This window comes from Chlorella variabilis (genome assembly GCF_000147415.1).
Source record: "Chlorella variabilis unplaced genomic scaffold CHLNCscaffold_14, whole genome shotgun sequence".
NCBI lineage: Eukaryota > Viridiplantae > Chlorophyta > Trebouxiophyceae > Chlorellales > Chlorellaceae > Chlorella > Chlorella variabilis.
In genome coordinates this window covers 740,208-753,718 of record NW_005435074.1, presented here as the reverse complement: position 1 = coordinate 753,718, position 13,511 = coordinate 740,208, and the positions used below count along the sequence as shown (strand labels likewise).

Genomic DNA, 13,511 nt, shown 5'->3' with positions numbered 1-13,511 from the left:
CCGCCTCCCCAACACCTGCGGCCTCGCAGAATGCGGCATCGGCTCTGCGGCTGGCAATGGAGACGCTGCGGCCAGACTGGCCGTTGTTGCTTCTAACGACGGTGGTGCTGGTTGCGACGATAGCCTTCACACTCTGCTTCCCGCTCGTCATCGGCGAGGTGTGTGAAAAGTGATCACATGTTTGATGTCCTCCAGTTATCATGTTCTGATCTGCATGTCTATGTTCACTGCAGGTTTTTGATCTCGTCCGCGCCAACGGCGGGCTGGCAGGAGAGGGTGCGGCGGCGGCCATCAACCCATTTGCGGGCCTGGCTCCTGCCACAGCAGGCGCTCCTCCCACCTCCTTCACCGCCGTCATGCTCAAGCTCAGTGCCTGCCTGGTGCTGTCAGCCACCGGCAACGCGATGGTGTCATGGTGCAGCTCGTTGCTGGGCGAGCGGTTTGGACACCGGCTGCGGGGGTGGCTCATGGGCACGCTGATGGCTCGGGACCAGGCCTTCTTTGATGCTGCCAGCAAGGGGGACCTCCTGTCTCGCCTCACGCTGGACGTCACCGTGCTGCAAAACACGCTGGCAGGTGCGGCCTGGGGAAGGGGAGCATGCCTTGCCCAGCCGCCAGAACCAACACCCACTGCCAGTCTGGTGGCATACGTCCGCTCACACACCCACATCCACCATGCACCTGCCACCTGCAGACTTCATCGGCCAGCGCGGCTTCCGGTCAATGTTTGAGGTGGTGGGCGCGCTGGCCATGATTGCGCTGCAGCAGCCACTGCTGGCCTTTGTCACCCTGTTCATCACGCCCGCCCTCTCCCGCCTGCTGCGTGCCGTCGTGGTGCGCAGCTCTGCCATCATCTACCAGCGGCAGCAGGTGGGGCGGGATGAGTGGGATGGGAGGGCGTACATTTGGCAAGGAAGAGGGGGCGAACCGAATGTCACTCGGCCAACTCAGCGGCTCGCTCTTGGTGGGCGCAGGTGGCGGCCAAGGCGCTGGATTTTGCGTCGGAGCGGCTTTCGCAGGTGCAGACGGTGCAAGTGTTTGCGCAGGAGGAGCGTGAGACGGGCGCGTTCAGGGACCTGTCTGCCTGTGGCTACGACATGGCGCAGCGCTACGCTTTCTTCCAGGTGCACCAAATGTGCTGCCCCACCCTGCCCCACACACCTGCCTGCCGTCCCGCCACTTGAGCACCACCAGCACCAGCTGCGAGCGTGCTCATGCATTGGCTGAAGCTATGCACTGTGTCATCAACGGTAATCGCAGGGCATTGTGGAAGGGGCCGGCCGGCTGGCTGTCAATGTAGGCACGGTGGCGCTGCTGGGCTTAGGCGGCATGCTCGTCATCCAGAACCGGATCAGCGTGGGGGCGCTGCTGGCAGGTGAGCAAGTGGGTGGCGAGCGGGGCTGATGGCTACTGCTCAGCAGCCGCACCCATCACCCAGCCTGGAGCACCCTGTGACCCTGGGCAGCCGGTTATTGCTGCCTACACTTCAGGGGCTGGCACCACATCAGGCTCACTTGCGTGCCCCCGCTGGCCTCGTTGTGTTGCGCAGTCAATGTGTTCAATCTGTTCATTTCCGTGGGCCTCAGCTCCGTGGCTGCCAGCCTTGGGGAGCTGGGCAAGGCAGTAGGCGCTCTGGAACGCGTTGCAGAGCTGGTGGTTCCCACTGCAGCAGCAGCACCAGCAGCGGACAGCGCCAATGCCGTCGCCAGCAGCAATAGCATCAGTAGTGAGACCAGGGCTGCGGCACCCAGTCACAGCAGCAGCGGCGACAGCGGCGAGCAGGCCTTGGTGGCGGGAATCAGCGGGGTGGCAGCGCGTGCCTTGGAGATGCCCACTCCCAACAGCACCAACGGCAGTGGCAGCAGCGGCCAAGGCGGCCAGGTGGAGTTCCGGGACGTTTGGTTCCGTTATCCAGGGGCCGAGGACTGGGCCGTCAAGAATTTCAGCTTAACGCTGCTGCCAGGGCAGACGGTGGCGCTGGTGGGGCCCAGCGGCGGCGGCAAGTCCACCATTGCGGCGCTGCTGTTAGGCCTGTACCACCCACTGCAGGGCACTATTCTGGTGAATGGGCAGCCGCTTGACCCGGAGGACCAGGCTGGCGGCAGCGCGGCGGCGGTGGGCATGGCTGCGGTGCTGCAGCAGGCGATGCTCATGTCGGGCTCCGTGCGTGAGCAGATCAGGTGGGTAGTTGGGGCAGAGCTGCTTGGAACATTGCACCTGAATCTCTATACGATAGCAGCGTGACCCTGTTACTGGGGCAGGCGTGATACCGTCTGTCAACCCCTGCCACCCACCTATCAACAAATGCCGCCATGCCATATGTACCATGCAGCTACGGCAAGCCAGACGCTGCCATTGAGGAGGTGCTAGAGGCGGCCAGCGCGGCACATGCAGACAAGTTTGTGCGGCAGCTGCCCAATGGCTACGAGACGGAAGTGGGGGAGCGCGGCCACGCCCTGTCTGGCGGACAGAAGCAGCGGCTCGCGATTGCGAGGGCCCTGCTGTTGCACCCCACGGTATGCTTGCCTGCGGACATGTTGCACTGTCATGTTGTTGCCTTTACAAAACCAAAATGCCTGGCACATCTTGCTGTGAGCGTGGCACTACCTGCACGCGTTGACCCTTGACCCTGCTCAGCCGTGTCGCCCACACTGCCCCACTCCAGATCCTGGTACTCGACGAGGTCACCAGCTCGTTGGATGTCACCAGCGAGCGGTACATTAGCGACACTTTGCGCTCCTTGGCCGCCACCAAGCTCATCATTGCTCACAGGTATGGGCCTCCATCAGTGGCAGCAGCAACCACAGGATACGAACAACCACAAGCAGCGTAAACTGTTCACAATCTCAATTATGCTGACCCCCCGACCCGTGGTGCCAACCTGGCTGCGCCCTATGCAGGCTGAGCACTGTGCGTCGTGCAGACGTAATTGCAGTGGTGGCAGGGGGCATGGTTGTGGAGCAGGGCAGCCATCATGACCTGCTAAGGCTGGAAGGCGGCATCTACCAACGCCTGGTCAACACAGCAGATCTGGGTGCCTTCTGGGTGCATTCCGGGGCGTCAGATAGCAGCGGCAGTGACGAGGAGGGCGGCAAGCAGCAGCAGGAGCCGGACGCGGCAGCAGAGGCAGTGCCTGCCTGATCTACAAAAGCAGCACAACTCGGTCAGCATGAATGAATGATTCTGGCATTTCCTTGCAGGGATTTTCCATCCTTTTTCTCGGCACCCTGCAGTGCATTTCGTTCAAACGAACCCTTTTTCTGACGCATGATCTGATTCAGCATCTTTTTTCAGGTCCTACGTTGCCTCTCGTTGCACACTTCCAATCTGATAGCACGTGTTTATGAACAGCAGTTGCACAAAGCAGGCTGAAGCAGGCTGAAGCAAGGAAGCTTTACGTATGCTGTTACTGCCTGTTTGTTACACTCGCAGACCAACCCGCAGGCACGAACTGTTCATTAACTGGCAACATGGCAAGCATCGAGCAGCAACGCAGCTTGGAGCTCCACGCAGCTCCAACCGCATGCATGACAAGCAGCTCACAGAGCCTTGTCGTAGCCGTCTGCCATGACCATGGGCCCCGCAACCTCCCTCATCTTCTCCTCGCCGTAAAGCATCTTGACCAGCGCCAACGCAAACTCAAACGCAGTGCCCGGGCCCCTGCACAGACCGCAGCACCATGGGTGTTGATGATGGTCCAAGGGGAAAGTCTTTCTTGATTCAACTCCAGCACATGTTTGCGAGAGTGAGCCATCAACCGAGGCTCGAACTGCAAACTTATCGCCCCCACCTGCTGGTCACCAGCTTGCCGTCCACCACCACTCGCTGCTCCACGGCAGCCTGGTTTGTCAGCTTGGCGGAAAATGCGGGGTGCGCGGTGGCCTTCTTGCCAGCCAGCACGCCTGCAGGAAAGGGGACCAGAGCCGCTTGAACTGGCGTAAAGATGAGTCCATACGGGGCTGGAGACGCCGCCCTGGCACGATGTAGCTCTTCATGCCTGCAACCACATGTTTGTAGTGATCTGCCCCTCTACACCACTACCCGGCGCACCCTGAGGCTCAAATGCCACTGCGGGCGTTGCGCAAATGGCGGCGTGCAGCTTGTTGGCTGCCTTCTGCTTGGCCACCAGCTCGGTAAGCGCAGCAGAGTCGCGCAGCCGCTCCGCCCCCGGCATGCCGCCCTGCGGATCCCGGCGTGCGGCAAGGGATTGTGCACCACAGCGTTCAGAGGCAGAAAGTGTTGCCACTCGTAGACTGGACCTGCCTCTGCAGCTGCAACACTGTCGGTGCGCCCTGCGGACACGCCTACCCACCACCACTGACCGGTAGCGCTATCAGGTCCCAGTCCCCGGCGCAGTCCTTGATACTCTTGTCCGCCACCAGCCTCACTTGCCGGGAGCACACCACTGTCAGGTCATCCTCTACAGAAGCCACCGTAACCTGCGTCATGGAAATGTGCAGCACGGCTGGTACAAGGAGGAAGGGAGCACGTGGCCAGAGGTGGCAGCCGCACGGGAATGAACCAGGGAGGCCACACCGCTTGTGCCCTAGCCTCATGCAGCTGCTGCCAGCCTCACCTCGGCGCCCGCACGGCGCAGGACGTCGATGGTGATGACCTGCATGCATGAAGGCCCCATTGGGGGGGCTGCTGGCTGCACGGTCCAAGGCGTCCCGCGTGGGGGCGGCACCGGCGGCAGTGGCAATGTCGAGCTATGCTCACCGCCTCCATCTCCTCCGAGCCGGTCCCAATTGGCACCAACACCCTCACGTTCGCTCCAGCCATGGCAGCCACGACCCTGCTGCGCAACGAGAGAGGGAGACTGGTGGCCGAGTTGCGCCCAAACACAGCCAACCCAGCCGGCCTGGCGCGGGCAACGCCTTTGATCATCGAGGGGAAGCAAATTCCCTTTGGACGTGCCGACTTGGATCAGCGCGGCTGTACTGCACTGCTGCGGGCGGCTGTACCTTTCAACCAGGTGCTAGTAGATAAGAATAAGTGTTGTTTACAGATCAAAGAAACAACAACGAGATCCCCACACATACAAATGATGTCAGGACAAATGAAAGAAAAGCATATAATTGTTCTAATCGGCAAAGAGGGCGGTGCAGAAACGGAGCGGAAAACAACGCAATGGCAGCATGAATGAATGAGCCGTAATGCAGTGGTGAGCAGAACGCAAGGCACGCTCCTTTACGCCTTGACCGTCTTCTTGGCACTGCTGTTGCTCAAAATGGCGCCCACAGTGCTTGTGGCCGCTGCCACTGCCAGCAGCTCCGCCGCAGCTACAGCAGAAGCCTGCGCAATGGGAGACTCCAGGCCAGCACCACCCGCGCCCACAGCTGCGGCACCGGCTGCCACCGCTGGTGCTGCCGGAGCCACAAAGGTCGGCGTCGCCTTCTTAAAGGTGACGGCAGGCTTGGATGCGGGAGCGGGCGCTGCGGGGACCGGGGCGGGTGTTGCTTGGCTAGCCTTGAAGGCGGCGCTTGCGGCTGCTGCCGCGGCAGCAGCAGCTGCGGCCTGCTTGGCGCGGTCACCGTCCGAGCTGCTCTTCTGGGCGGCTGCCTTGGGCGCAGCTGCGGGCTTGGCCTTGGCCGCCGGCTTGGGTGCGTCAGCCTTGGGTGCGGCCTTGGCAGGGGCTGACTTTGGAGCAGGAGCGATCTTAGGAGTCACCGACAGGCTCCCGGGCGTCTCACCCTGCATAGATGAGAAGTCGCGCATCATCTGAATAATCGGCAAACGTGTGCATGCTGCTGCCAACAACAACAGATGCGCATGTGGAAGTAGTGCCAGACCAACGCGGGCAGAGCATCTTTCTCCCTGGCATGCGGCTGGAACGTGCCTGCACGCCCTTGCTCACGGGCCCAGACAGCTTGAAGGTGGAGGAGCTGCTGGACTTGGGCTTGGGAGCCTCCTGCTTAGGCGCCGGCTTCTTGGCGGCGGCCTTGGCGGGAGCGCCCTTTTTGGGGGGTGCAGGGACTGCCACAAGCTTCTTGACCTCGCCGTACGACGGTGCCTGGACCTTCTGGGAACTCTTGAGCACCTGTAACAGAGCCAAGTGGGGTTCCATGGCATCCGTTCAGCAGGCCATCCTGAAGTGTACTTTGCTGTGCAGCGTCCTGATGCTGTTCAACCGCACACCAGGTCATGAAGCAGCATCAAGAGATGGTTGGACACGCCAAATAAACAGTAGCAGCACCACACCTTGACAGATGGCTTGGCGAGCAGCTCATCCAGCAGCGCGCTGCCCTGAGAGTCTGCCATCGCGGGCGCGGCGCCGCCCACCACCAACACCGCTGCAAGGCCCGCCGCCGCCGCCTGCTGCATCATGCCCTGATCATTCCTGCAATTACACGAATCAATGCCAATTCAATCCAGGAATAGACACCCAGCGCATCTCTCAGATGTGCTAGTGCAGGAGACTGCCCAACGCTGCTGCCCACCTGGCCGAGGCGCTCACAACCAGTCTGCTGCGGTGAGAGGGCCTGCCGCTGACGGGAGAGGCCGCCGAGAAGGCCGGAGCGCGAGCGAGGGCCTGCATTCTGCTGCGCTTCTATTCGTCCGGATGCTCCAGGGGATGGATTCGCAGCACACCGATGTGCAGGGTGGCTGCAAGCAGGAGCAAATCGTCTAGGATGAGGCCACGTGGAGGCGCCATCCCAGCTCTCTTTTTGCATCTGAGGCCTGTGTCAACACCTGACGGGGCATAACAGTAGTGCGTTCAACAGGAGGAGTGGTGTGGACCGCAACCGACGCTAGCTGCCACCCGCCGCCACCGCCTCTGCAAATTGGCCGTCCACCTGGTAGCCGGGCAGCGTCCTCAGCTGTGCGTCATGCAGCACCTGCATGCCTTGCAGCTGCACGGTGCACACAAGCAGCAGACAGGCTCAACAGCGGTGCATTGCCGGCTAGCGAGCAGTGTGTGCACGGAGCAGGGGCCAGGAGCAGGGAGCAGGGAGCAGTGTGTCGGGTTCCCCGCATGCCTCGCACCGTGCACAGGCTGGCTTCAAGGTGCTCCACGCGCGCCAGCAGTTCCAGCACGAGCGTGGCATCCCCGCCTGCCCCTGGTAGCTGCGGGCCGCCGACCTGTTGCTGCTGCTGCTGCTGCGCCACGGCGGGCGCGCAGCCGCCGCCTGGCGCCCTCACCTCCGCACTGCCCAGCTCGTAGCTCAGGCAGCTGCTGACCTCCAGGCAAAACAGGTTGCACACGGGTGCCAGCGCGGGTGGCACCTCGGTGTACAGCCTGCCCACCGCGCCGCCGCAACCGGCGCAGCACAGCGAGAAGTGGGTGGTGTGCTCTGCGGTATGCGCTATCCGGTCGACCCGCGCATCACACACGCCTGCACAGCCAGCGGGGCGGTGGCGAGGCAGGCAGCGGCGCAGACCGGTCAACCAGGGGCCTCTGCTGTGCTTGAAATCTTGCTGTGCTCTCCACCCGCCGCCCACCCGCCCGCACCTTTGACGGCGACATAGTTGGCGGCGGCGGGGCCTGGCGCCGTCAGCGTGCACACAAACTCCCGACTGTCGCTCAGAATGGTCTTGCAGGCGGCGCACTGGAACACGAGAGCCCCAGACGTGTGCAGTGAAGTCGAGGTGATGGACATGACGCAGGTGCGACTCGACTGAGGCAAGCAATGACCAGCAGGCGTGCGCGATGGAGCAATCATTACTAGAGGACCCATGGAGCCGGGAGGGCCTGTGTCCATGTTGGAGGCCACGCAACAGGGCTCGCAAAGTCATTTTCAAGAAAATTGAATGGCGTCGGGCAGTGAATAATCAGCAGTAGGGCAGGCGTTCCCCTCCTCTGCCGCGCGGGTTGAGGGTCTCTGAGACTCCATCTGCCTCCCCCAATCCAATGGAGCTCTCCGCTCTGAGCGAGGGCCTGCAAGCCCTGCCCCTCTCCTTGCAGCTGGCCAGCGGCGCGGCGGTCATCTTCCTCTCCCTGCTGATCCTGCGAGTGCTGAGCAACGCCTTCCCTGGGGCGGCGCCACCGGTAGATGAGGGGCTGCCCTTCGTGGGTGGGCTGATCAAGTTCAGCAAGGTTCGCTGCTGCCTGCAATTGGGTTGGCCGCCACCACCCGCCACCTTCGGTTGCTCGCCTGGCTCCCTCTGCCTTCCTCCGCACCCCTGCGGGCCGCCATTCACAGCAGCCCTCTACCTAGAAACAGTCATGTTGCGCCGACTCAGTATATTCCATCTGGCTGCCGGGCTGCTGCTCAATGAATGGGTCCCCGCTGCTGCCGCCGCCGCCACTGCTGCCGGCTGACCTTTTTGCAGGGCCCGCTGCCACTCATGACTGAGATGTATGCCAAGCATGGCGAGGCCTTCACAATCCCTCTGCTGCACAAGAAGATGACCTTCCTGCTGGGACCCCACGTCTCCCCCCACTTCTTCAATGCCACCGACGACAAGATGAGCCAGACCGAGGTGTGGTGGCTCCCCAGGACCTAGGGCAGTGCATAAAAGGGCGGCACACGTGAAGCCGCTGGGGGGATGTGCGCCTGCAGCTACTCGTGCCGCTGGCTTCTCGTGTCTTTGCCTGTAGCCGCTGCTGTTTGCAATGGGGCGGCCCATGCTGGCGGCGCCTGCCACCCACCGCCCCTTCTTCCAAACCACACCCTCGCCTGGCCGCCACTGGCCCCAGGTCTACAACTTCAATGTGCCCACCTTTGGGTACGGCGTGGTGTACGACGTGGACCAGCGCGTGCGCTCCGAGCAGTTCCGCTTTGTGGCCGACGCGCTGCGTACCGCCAAGCTGCGCACCTATGTGCCCGCCTTCAAGATGGTGAGCGCGGCGCCACAGCAGCGTTGAGCGGCTGGCTTCATCCCCGCTTGGCAGGGGCAGCCGGCTTCACCTGGGACAGCTTAGGCCATTGGCCCGTCGTGTCTTCTGTGCCGCTTAGTGGCCCCCAACTGGTGCTGCCCTGCAGGAGGCTGACGACTACTTCTCCAAGTGGGGCGAGGAGGGTGTGGTGGACTTCATGCAGGCATTCTCCGACCTCATCATCCTCACTGCCTCACGCACCCTGCTGGGTGAGCTGGCATTGCTGGGGAGACGGGGCTGGGCAGCGAGGGGGGCACCGTGCTACGGCATGTTCCCGCCCTCCCCCATTGCAGCATGATGCAATGCAGCTGGTCGGGTCGTGACAGGCATGCCCACCACTGCATGCAGGCCGCGAGATCCGGGAGAGCATGTTCAAGGAGGTGGCAGACCTGTACCACGACCTGGATGATGGCATGCGCCCCATCTCCGTCCTCTTCCCCTACCTGCCCACCGAGTTCCACCGGCGGCGCGACGTGGCGCGCGAGGCGCTGCGCGGCATCTTCAAGAAGGTCATCAAGGCGCGGCGCGACAGCGGCGTCAAGGAGGACGATATCCTGCAGGTGGGGCCCTGAGGGTGGTTGGGTTGACTGGAGCAAGGGCGTGTGGGGTGGACAGGGCGTGGATGTGGGTCGGTGGGGTGCAGGTCTGGGTGGAGCTGCAGCGAGTGGACGGCCTCCTTGTGCGCGCAATGTCTTGCTGTAACTCCCCCCCCCGGGCTCCTCATCGCCCATCTTGGTGCCGCCACACCTGCACCCTGCCCGTCCCGCAGGTGCTGATTGACAGCCGCTACCGCAATGTGTATAGCGGTCGTGCCACCACCGACGATGAGATTGCGGGCCTGCTGATTGCCTTGCTGTTTGCGGGGCAGCACACCTCTTCCGTCACCTCCTCGTGGACCGGCTACCGCATGCTGTCCAACCCCAAGTGGTTTGCGGCAGCCCAGGAGGAGCAGAGACGGGTGGTGAGGGAGCACGGCGACAAGCTGGACATGGATGTGCTCAACGGCATGGACACGCTGCACCTCAACATCCAGGAGGCGCTGCGCATGAACCCGCCGCTCATCATGGTCATGCGCCTGGCCAAGGAGTCGTTCCCCGTCACCACCAGCCAAGGCAGGACCTATGTGGTGCCCAAGGTGTGGTGGGTGGGAGTGTGATGGGCCTGCTCAGCACTTTGCCTGTACCACCTTGCCTGTCATGTCTGTTGTTTGGACGTGTGAAACCCTGGCCCCGCCTGACCCGACCTGGTGCGCCTGCCGCAGGGCCACATCGTGGCAGCCAGCCCCACCTTCAGCCACCGCCTGCCCCACGTCTTCAAGCAGCCGGACGAGTACCAGCCCGACCGCTTCCTGCCGCCACGCGAGGAGGACAAGCCGCTGCCCTTCTCCTACCTGGGCTTTGGTGGCGGCCGCCATGGCTGCATGGTGAGCACGTGCGGCTGCGTGCGCGCGAGAGATGCTATGCTTGTGCGGGAACATGGGTGTGTCTGGGCCATTCCTGCACCTCATTCCTGCACCTCACCGGTGTGCCCATGGCCCCTGCTCACCCCAGCCCTCCATGTTGCCCTTGAGCCTGCCTGTGGTGCAGGGACAGAACTTTGCATACCTGCAGATCAAGACAATCTGGAGCGTGCTGCTGCGCAACTTTGAGTTTGAGCTGCTGGACCCTGTGCCCGAGCCCAACTACACGTCCATGGTGATTATGCCCAAGGCATGCCGCGTGCGCTACCGTCGCAAGAAGCTGGTGGCGTGAGCGCAGTGCAGGCGTCCAGGGTTCCAGCCTCAGCCGACACCAGAGGTGACCTGGTGGGATGCCAGGCCGCACCGAATCAACTGTGCACTTTGCTCCTCTCGCTATCCCTCCCCCATGCCGTTTAGTTCTTGCGTTGGCGTGCATTCCAGTCTCTGCACCACTTTTTGCATGCTCGCTCGCCACCATCTTATTCCCCTGCCGCTTTTCATCTCCTTGCTTACCCGACACTTACCCGATTCTTTTCTATTGACCGCTCACCGTCATCATTCGGTCGGTTGCGAATGTTGGAGAGCAAAACATGTTGTAACCACTGAGAGCAGAGCAGTAGGCATGTAAACAAGTACTGGCTTGAACCAAAACAGGCTAATGTGATGTACAGGCATAATGGCGCCCAGCGTCAGCCAAACAGCTGCTGGCATTCCCTGGTGGCAAAGGTAGCGATGGACAACTGCGTCCAGTGGTGGACCGCAAGATCAATCTCCCACGCGTCGTTGAGCTTGCATCCAGACCCTGCACACGAGTTTGAACAAGAGGCGTGTGAGGAGATGGCAGCGCAGCAGTGTGCAACCAACGCAACTATCAGGCCTGCCAAGGGCACCTGTTTCGCCGCCAAACACAACCAACTGATCGGGCCCGCCATCGGCTGGTGTGTATTGCGTGTAGGCAAACAGGAACCTGGGCAGCGGGCTGAGGCCACGCACAGGAAGCATGGACCACACACTGGTTTGAATATCAAACAACCAGCGGTCCCCCAAAGGCCGCAATGCTTTGGCAAGCGTGCCTGGCGGGAGCAGGGAGGGCGGAGGAGGACAACAGGTCGAGCAGAAAGCTGTCAGAGAGGCAGGAGTCGCCAGGCATCAGCGCAAGCGCCAGCTCCCACTCACCAAACCTGCCGCCAAACACGAGCAGCTTGTTGCGAAACGCAGCTGCTGCATGGAAATCTCGCGGCGGCGGTTGTGCTGAGGTGGCTGGTGTCAGCGGTGTCCAGCGCAGATCCACCAGAGAGAACGCCCAAAGGTCGGCAAAGGAGCCGTAAACCTGTCGACAAGTAATGGAACAAAAAAGCATCACACATCTTACTGATACAATAACTTGATACCTAGAAACTTAATGTTCTTGAATCACAAACATTTCTGCGCCACGTGGCTAAATCTGCAATTCGTTCGTTGCTGTGGAAGACCAACTTGAAGAATGTTATCAACACGGCCTACCTCAGACCGCCCGCCATGGATGAGCAGGGTGGTGCCGTTGAGCATGGCTGACGCGTGCCCGCTGCGCGGCAGTGGCGAGGGCCCTGCAGCAGCAACGGCAGCAGCCACACGCAACACCTCAGCTACAGCTACAGCTACAGCCATCATGCCGACTGCCATCCCACACAGAATTGACAGCAGACCAACAAGGTGCTATGCCCGCCTCACCTGAGCCAATGCCTGACTGAGGGTCATTCAGCAGCGCCCAGCTAATGTTTGGCCAAGTCACCGTGCCTTTCCACACGTCATTCAGCAGCAGGCCATCTGCTCTTCGGCCGCCAAAGAGCAGGATGGCTTGCCGACGCTCCTCATCCTGCAAGCAGGGAGGGAACCATGCAGTTGCTATGGCTGCTGCTACACTGTGCGGCCGCAACCAGTTGACTGAGCGCACCTGATAGCCCACCATGCTGTGCGAATGGCGCGCGCTGGGGGCCATGGCACCTGCATCCTTGTTCTTCCTGCTTGTGCTGCTGCTGTAGTTGCCCATTTCCCACCGGAGGTCTGCGCCCAGCAGCCACGCATCGCTCATGAACACCTCATCTCCTCCCGCTGTTGGCACTGCTTCTGGGGCGTCACCGCCATGCACCAGCATCCCTAGACTGCCCAGCGATGCCACTGCTGCCTTCCAGCGCCCGTGCGGCAGAGCGCCAGGCGGTTTGGGCCTGGGCCGTAGGAGTAATGCTCGTGACGCCGCTGGTTGCTGCTGCTGCTGCTGCTGCTGCTGCTGCTGCTGCTTTTGCGAAGGCATCGGGTCGTCATTCGGATCGGCTTCTTCCCTCACCTTCTGCCACGACAGGTCTAGTAGGCTGCAGGCATGAGGGGACAGCGGCAGGCCGGCAGGCAGGTCAGAGCCTATCATAACACACCAGTGTGGAGCTAGCTGCAGCACATGACAAAAGACCTGGCAGAGGTCGCATGCGGGGTAGCATGGGGCTGCAGGGCACAGCATGCCGCAGCAGCTCGAACACCCACCTGAGAGTGTGCAGCCACTCGTGAAACACTGTGCCGGACTGGCCCCTCCCCGACCACACCACCAGGCGCCGGCTGTCGTTGCCGTTGGCTGACAGCACTCCCATAGCGGCGCCGGAGCGGCAGTTAGGTGCGCCGTTGAGGTAGGGCGAGGGGAAAGCCAGCATCACAAAGGCGATGACCAGCAGGGTGCCCAGCAGCAGGGTGGCGGTGAACCAAGTCCCCGCCATTTGGCAGGAGGTCAGCTGCTGCCGCGTGTCCTCCTCACACCCCAACGACTCCAGCAGGTTGCTCATGCTGGCAGTCCGCGACAGTGGGCTGCGCTCGGGAGGCAGGAGGATGTCGCCGCCCTCGCCTTGCAGCAGCGCCACCTCTGCTGCCTCAGTCGCAGACATAAACTCATACTGCTCCTTGTCCGGGGCCAGGCTCGCATCTGCGCTGTGGTCGGCCTCTACCAGGGCCTGCCTGCAGCACAGGACGAGGACGCACGCAAACGTTTCGCAAGCGCGGCGGTGTGGGCGGCAGTGGCGGCCTTGGCTGGGCGGGGTAGCCGGTGCATGGCAGCATTGGCTGCTGCATTGTTGGTGCCTCACAGGCCAGCAACCCGCCCCACACGCTTCTGCACCACCACTGCAAGGGCTCTCACCCCAGGCCGCCCGGCTCATCCCAGCTATCCATGCATGCAGCGTGGCCCTAGGATTGCCCTGCACGGCATGCAAC

At 62.2% G+C, this 13,511-nt stretch overlaps 6 protein-coding genes across 6 annotated transcripts; 2 read left to right on the top strand and 4 right to left on the bottom strand.

Annotated features, from left to right (window-relative positions):
- Positions 1-56: 56 nt before the first annotated feature.
- Positions 57-3,141, top strand: CHLNCDRAFT_135696 (hypothetical protein; the record flags this gene model as incomplete). Its single annotated transcript, XM_005846427.1, has 9 exons — positions 57-158; positions 234-576; positions 695-870; positions 975-1,124; positions 1,261-1,375; positions 1,550-2,180; positions 2,333-2,516; positions 2,666-2,772; positions 2,901-3,141. The coding sequence occupies 9 exons, from the start codon at positions 57-59 to the stop codon at positions 3,139-3,141; spliced, it is 2,049 nt and encodes a 682-aa protein (XP_005846489.1).
- Positions 3,142-3,539: 398 nt separating this feature from the next.
- CHLNCDRAFT_135695 (hypothetical protein) lies at positions 3,540-4,782 on the bottom strand (the record flags this gene model as incomplete). The annotated part of the gene is made up of 6 exons (XM_005846253.1): positions 3,540-3,660; positions 3,791-3,902; positions 4,051-4,180; positions 4,323-4,439; positions 4,577-4,615; positions 4,720-4,782. The coding sequence occupies 6 exons, from the start codon at positions 4,780-4,782 to the stop codon at positions 3,540-3,542; spliced, it is 582 nt and encodes a 193-aa protein (XP_005846315.1).
- Positions 4,783-5,190: 408 nt separating this feature from the next.
- Positions 5,191-6,324, bottom strand: CHLNCDRAFT_135694 (expressed protein; the record flags this gene model as incomplete). Its single annotated transcript, XM_005846252.1, has 3 exons — positions 5,191-5,694; positions 5,858-6,040; positions 6,202-6,324. 3 exons carry the CDS (start codon positions 6,322-6,324, stop codon positions 5,191-5,193), a joined length of 810 nt encoding a protein of 269 aa, XP_005846314.1.
- Positions 6,325-6,752: 428 nt separating this feature from the next.
- CHLNCDRAFT_135693 (hypothetical protein) lies at positions 6,753-7,601 on the bottom strand (the record flags this gene model as incomplete). Its single annotated transcript, XM_005846251.1, has 3 exons — positions 6,753-6,854; positions 6,988-7,337; positions 7,454-7,601. 3 exons carry the CDS (start codon positions 7,599-7,601, stop codon positions 6,753-6,755), a joined length of 600 nt encoding a protein of 199 aa, XP_005846313.1.
- A 141-nt stretch (positions 7,602-7,742) lies between these two features.
- Positions 7,743-10,572, top strand: CHLNCDRAFT_56217 (hypothetical protein; the record flags this gene model as incomplete). The annotated part of the gene is made up of 8 exons (XM_005846426.1): positions 7,743-8,038; positions 8,275-8,424; positions 8,642-8,782; positions 8,928-9,030; positions 9,170-9,381; positions 9,591-9,956; positions 10,083-10,244; positions 10,408-10,572. Exons 1-8 carry the CDS (start codon positions 7,853-7,855, stop codon positions 10,570-10,572), a joined length of 1,485 nt encoding a protein of 494 aa, XP_005846488.1. The 5' UTR covers positions 7,743-7,852.
- A 397-nt stretch (positions 10,573-10,969) lies between these two features.
- On the bottom strand, positions 10,970-13,469 carry CHLNCDRAFT_135691 (hypothetical protein; the record flags this gene model as incomplete). The annotated part of the gene is made up of 7 exons (XM_005846250.1): positions 10,970-11,082; positions 11,457-11,610; positions 11,784-11,866; positions 11,991-12,135; positions 12,214-12,628; positions 12,795-13,256; positions 13,438-13,469. The coding sequence occupies 7 exons, from the start codon at positions 13,467-13,469 to the stop codon at positions 10,970-10,972; spliced, it is 1,404 nt and encodes a 467-aa protein (XP_005846312.1).
- Positions 13,470-13,511: the final 42 nt, after the last annotated feature.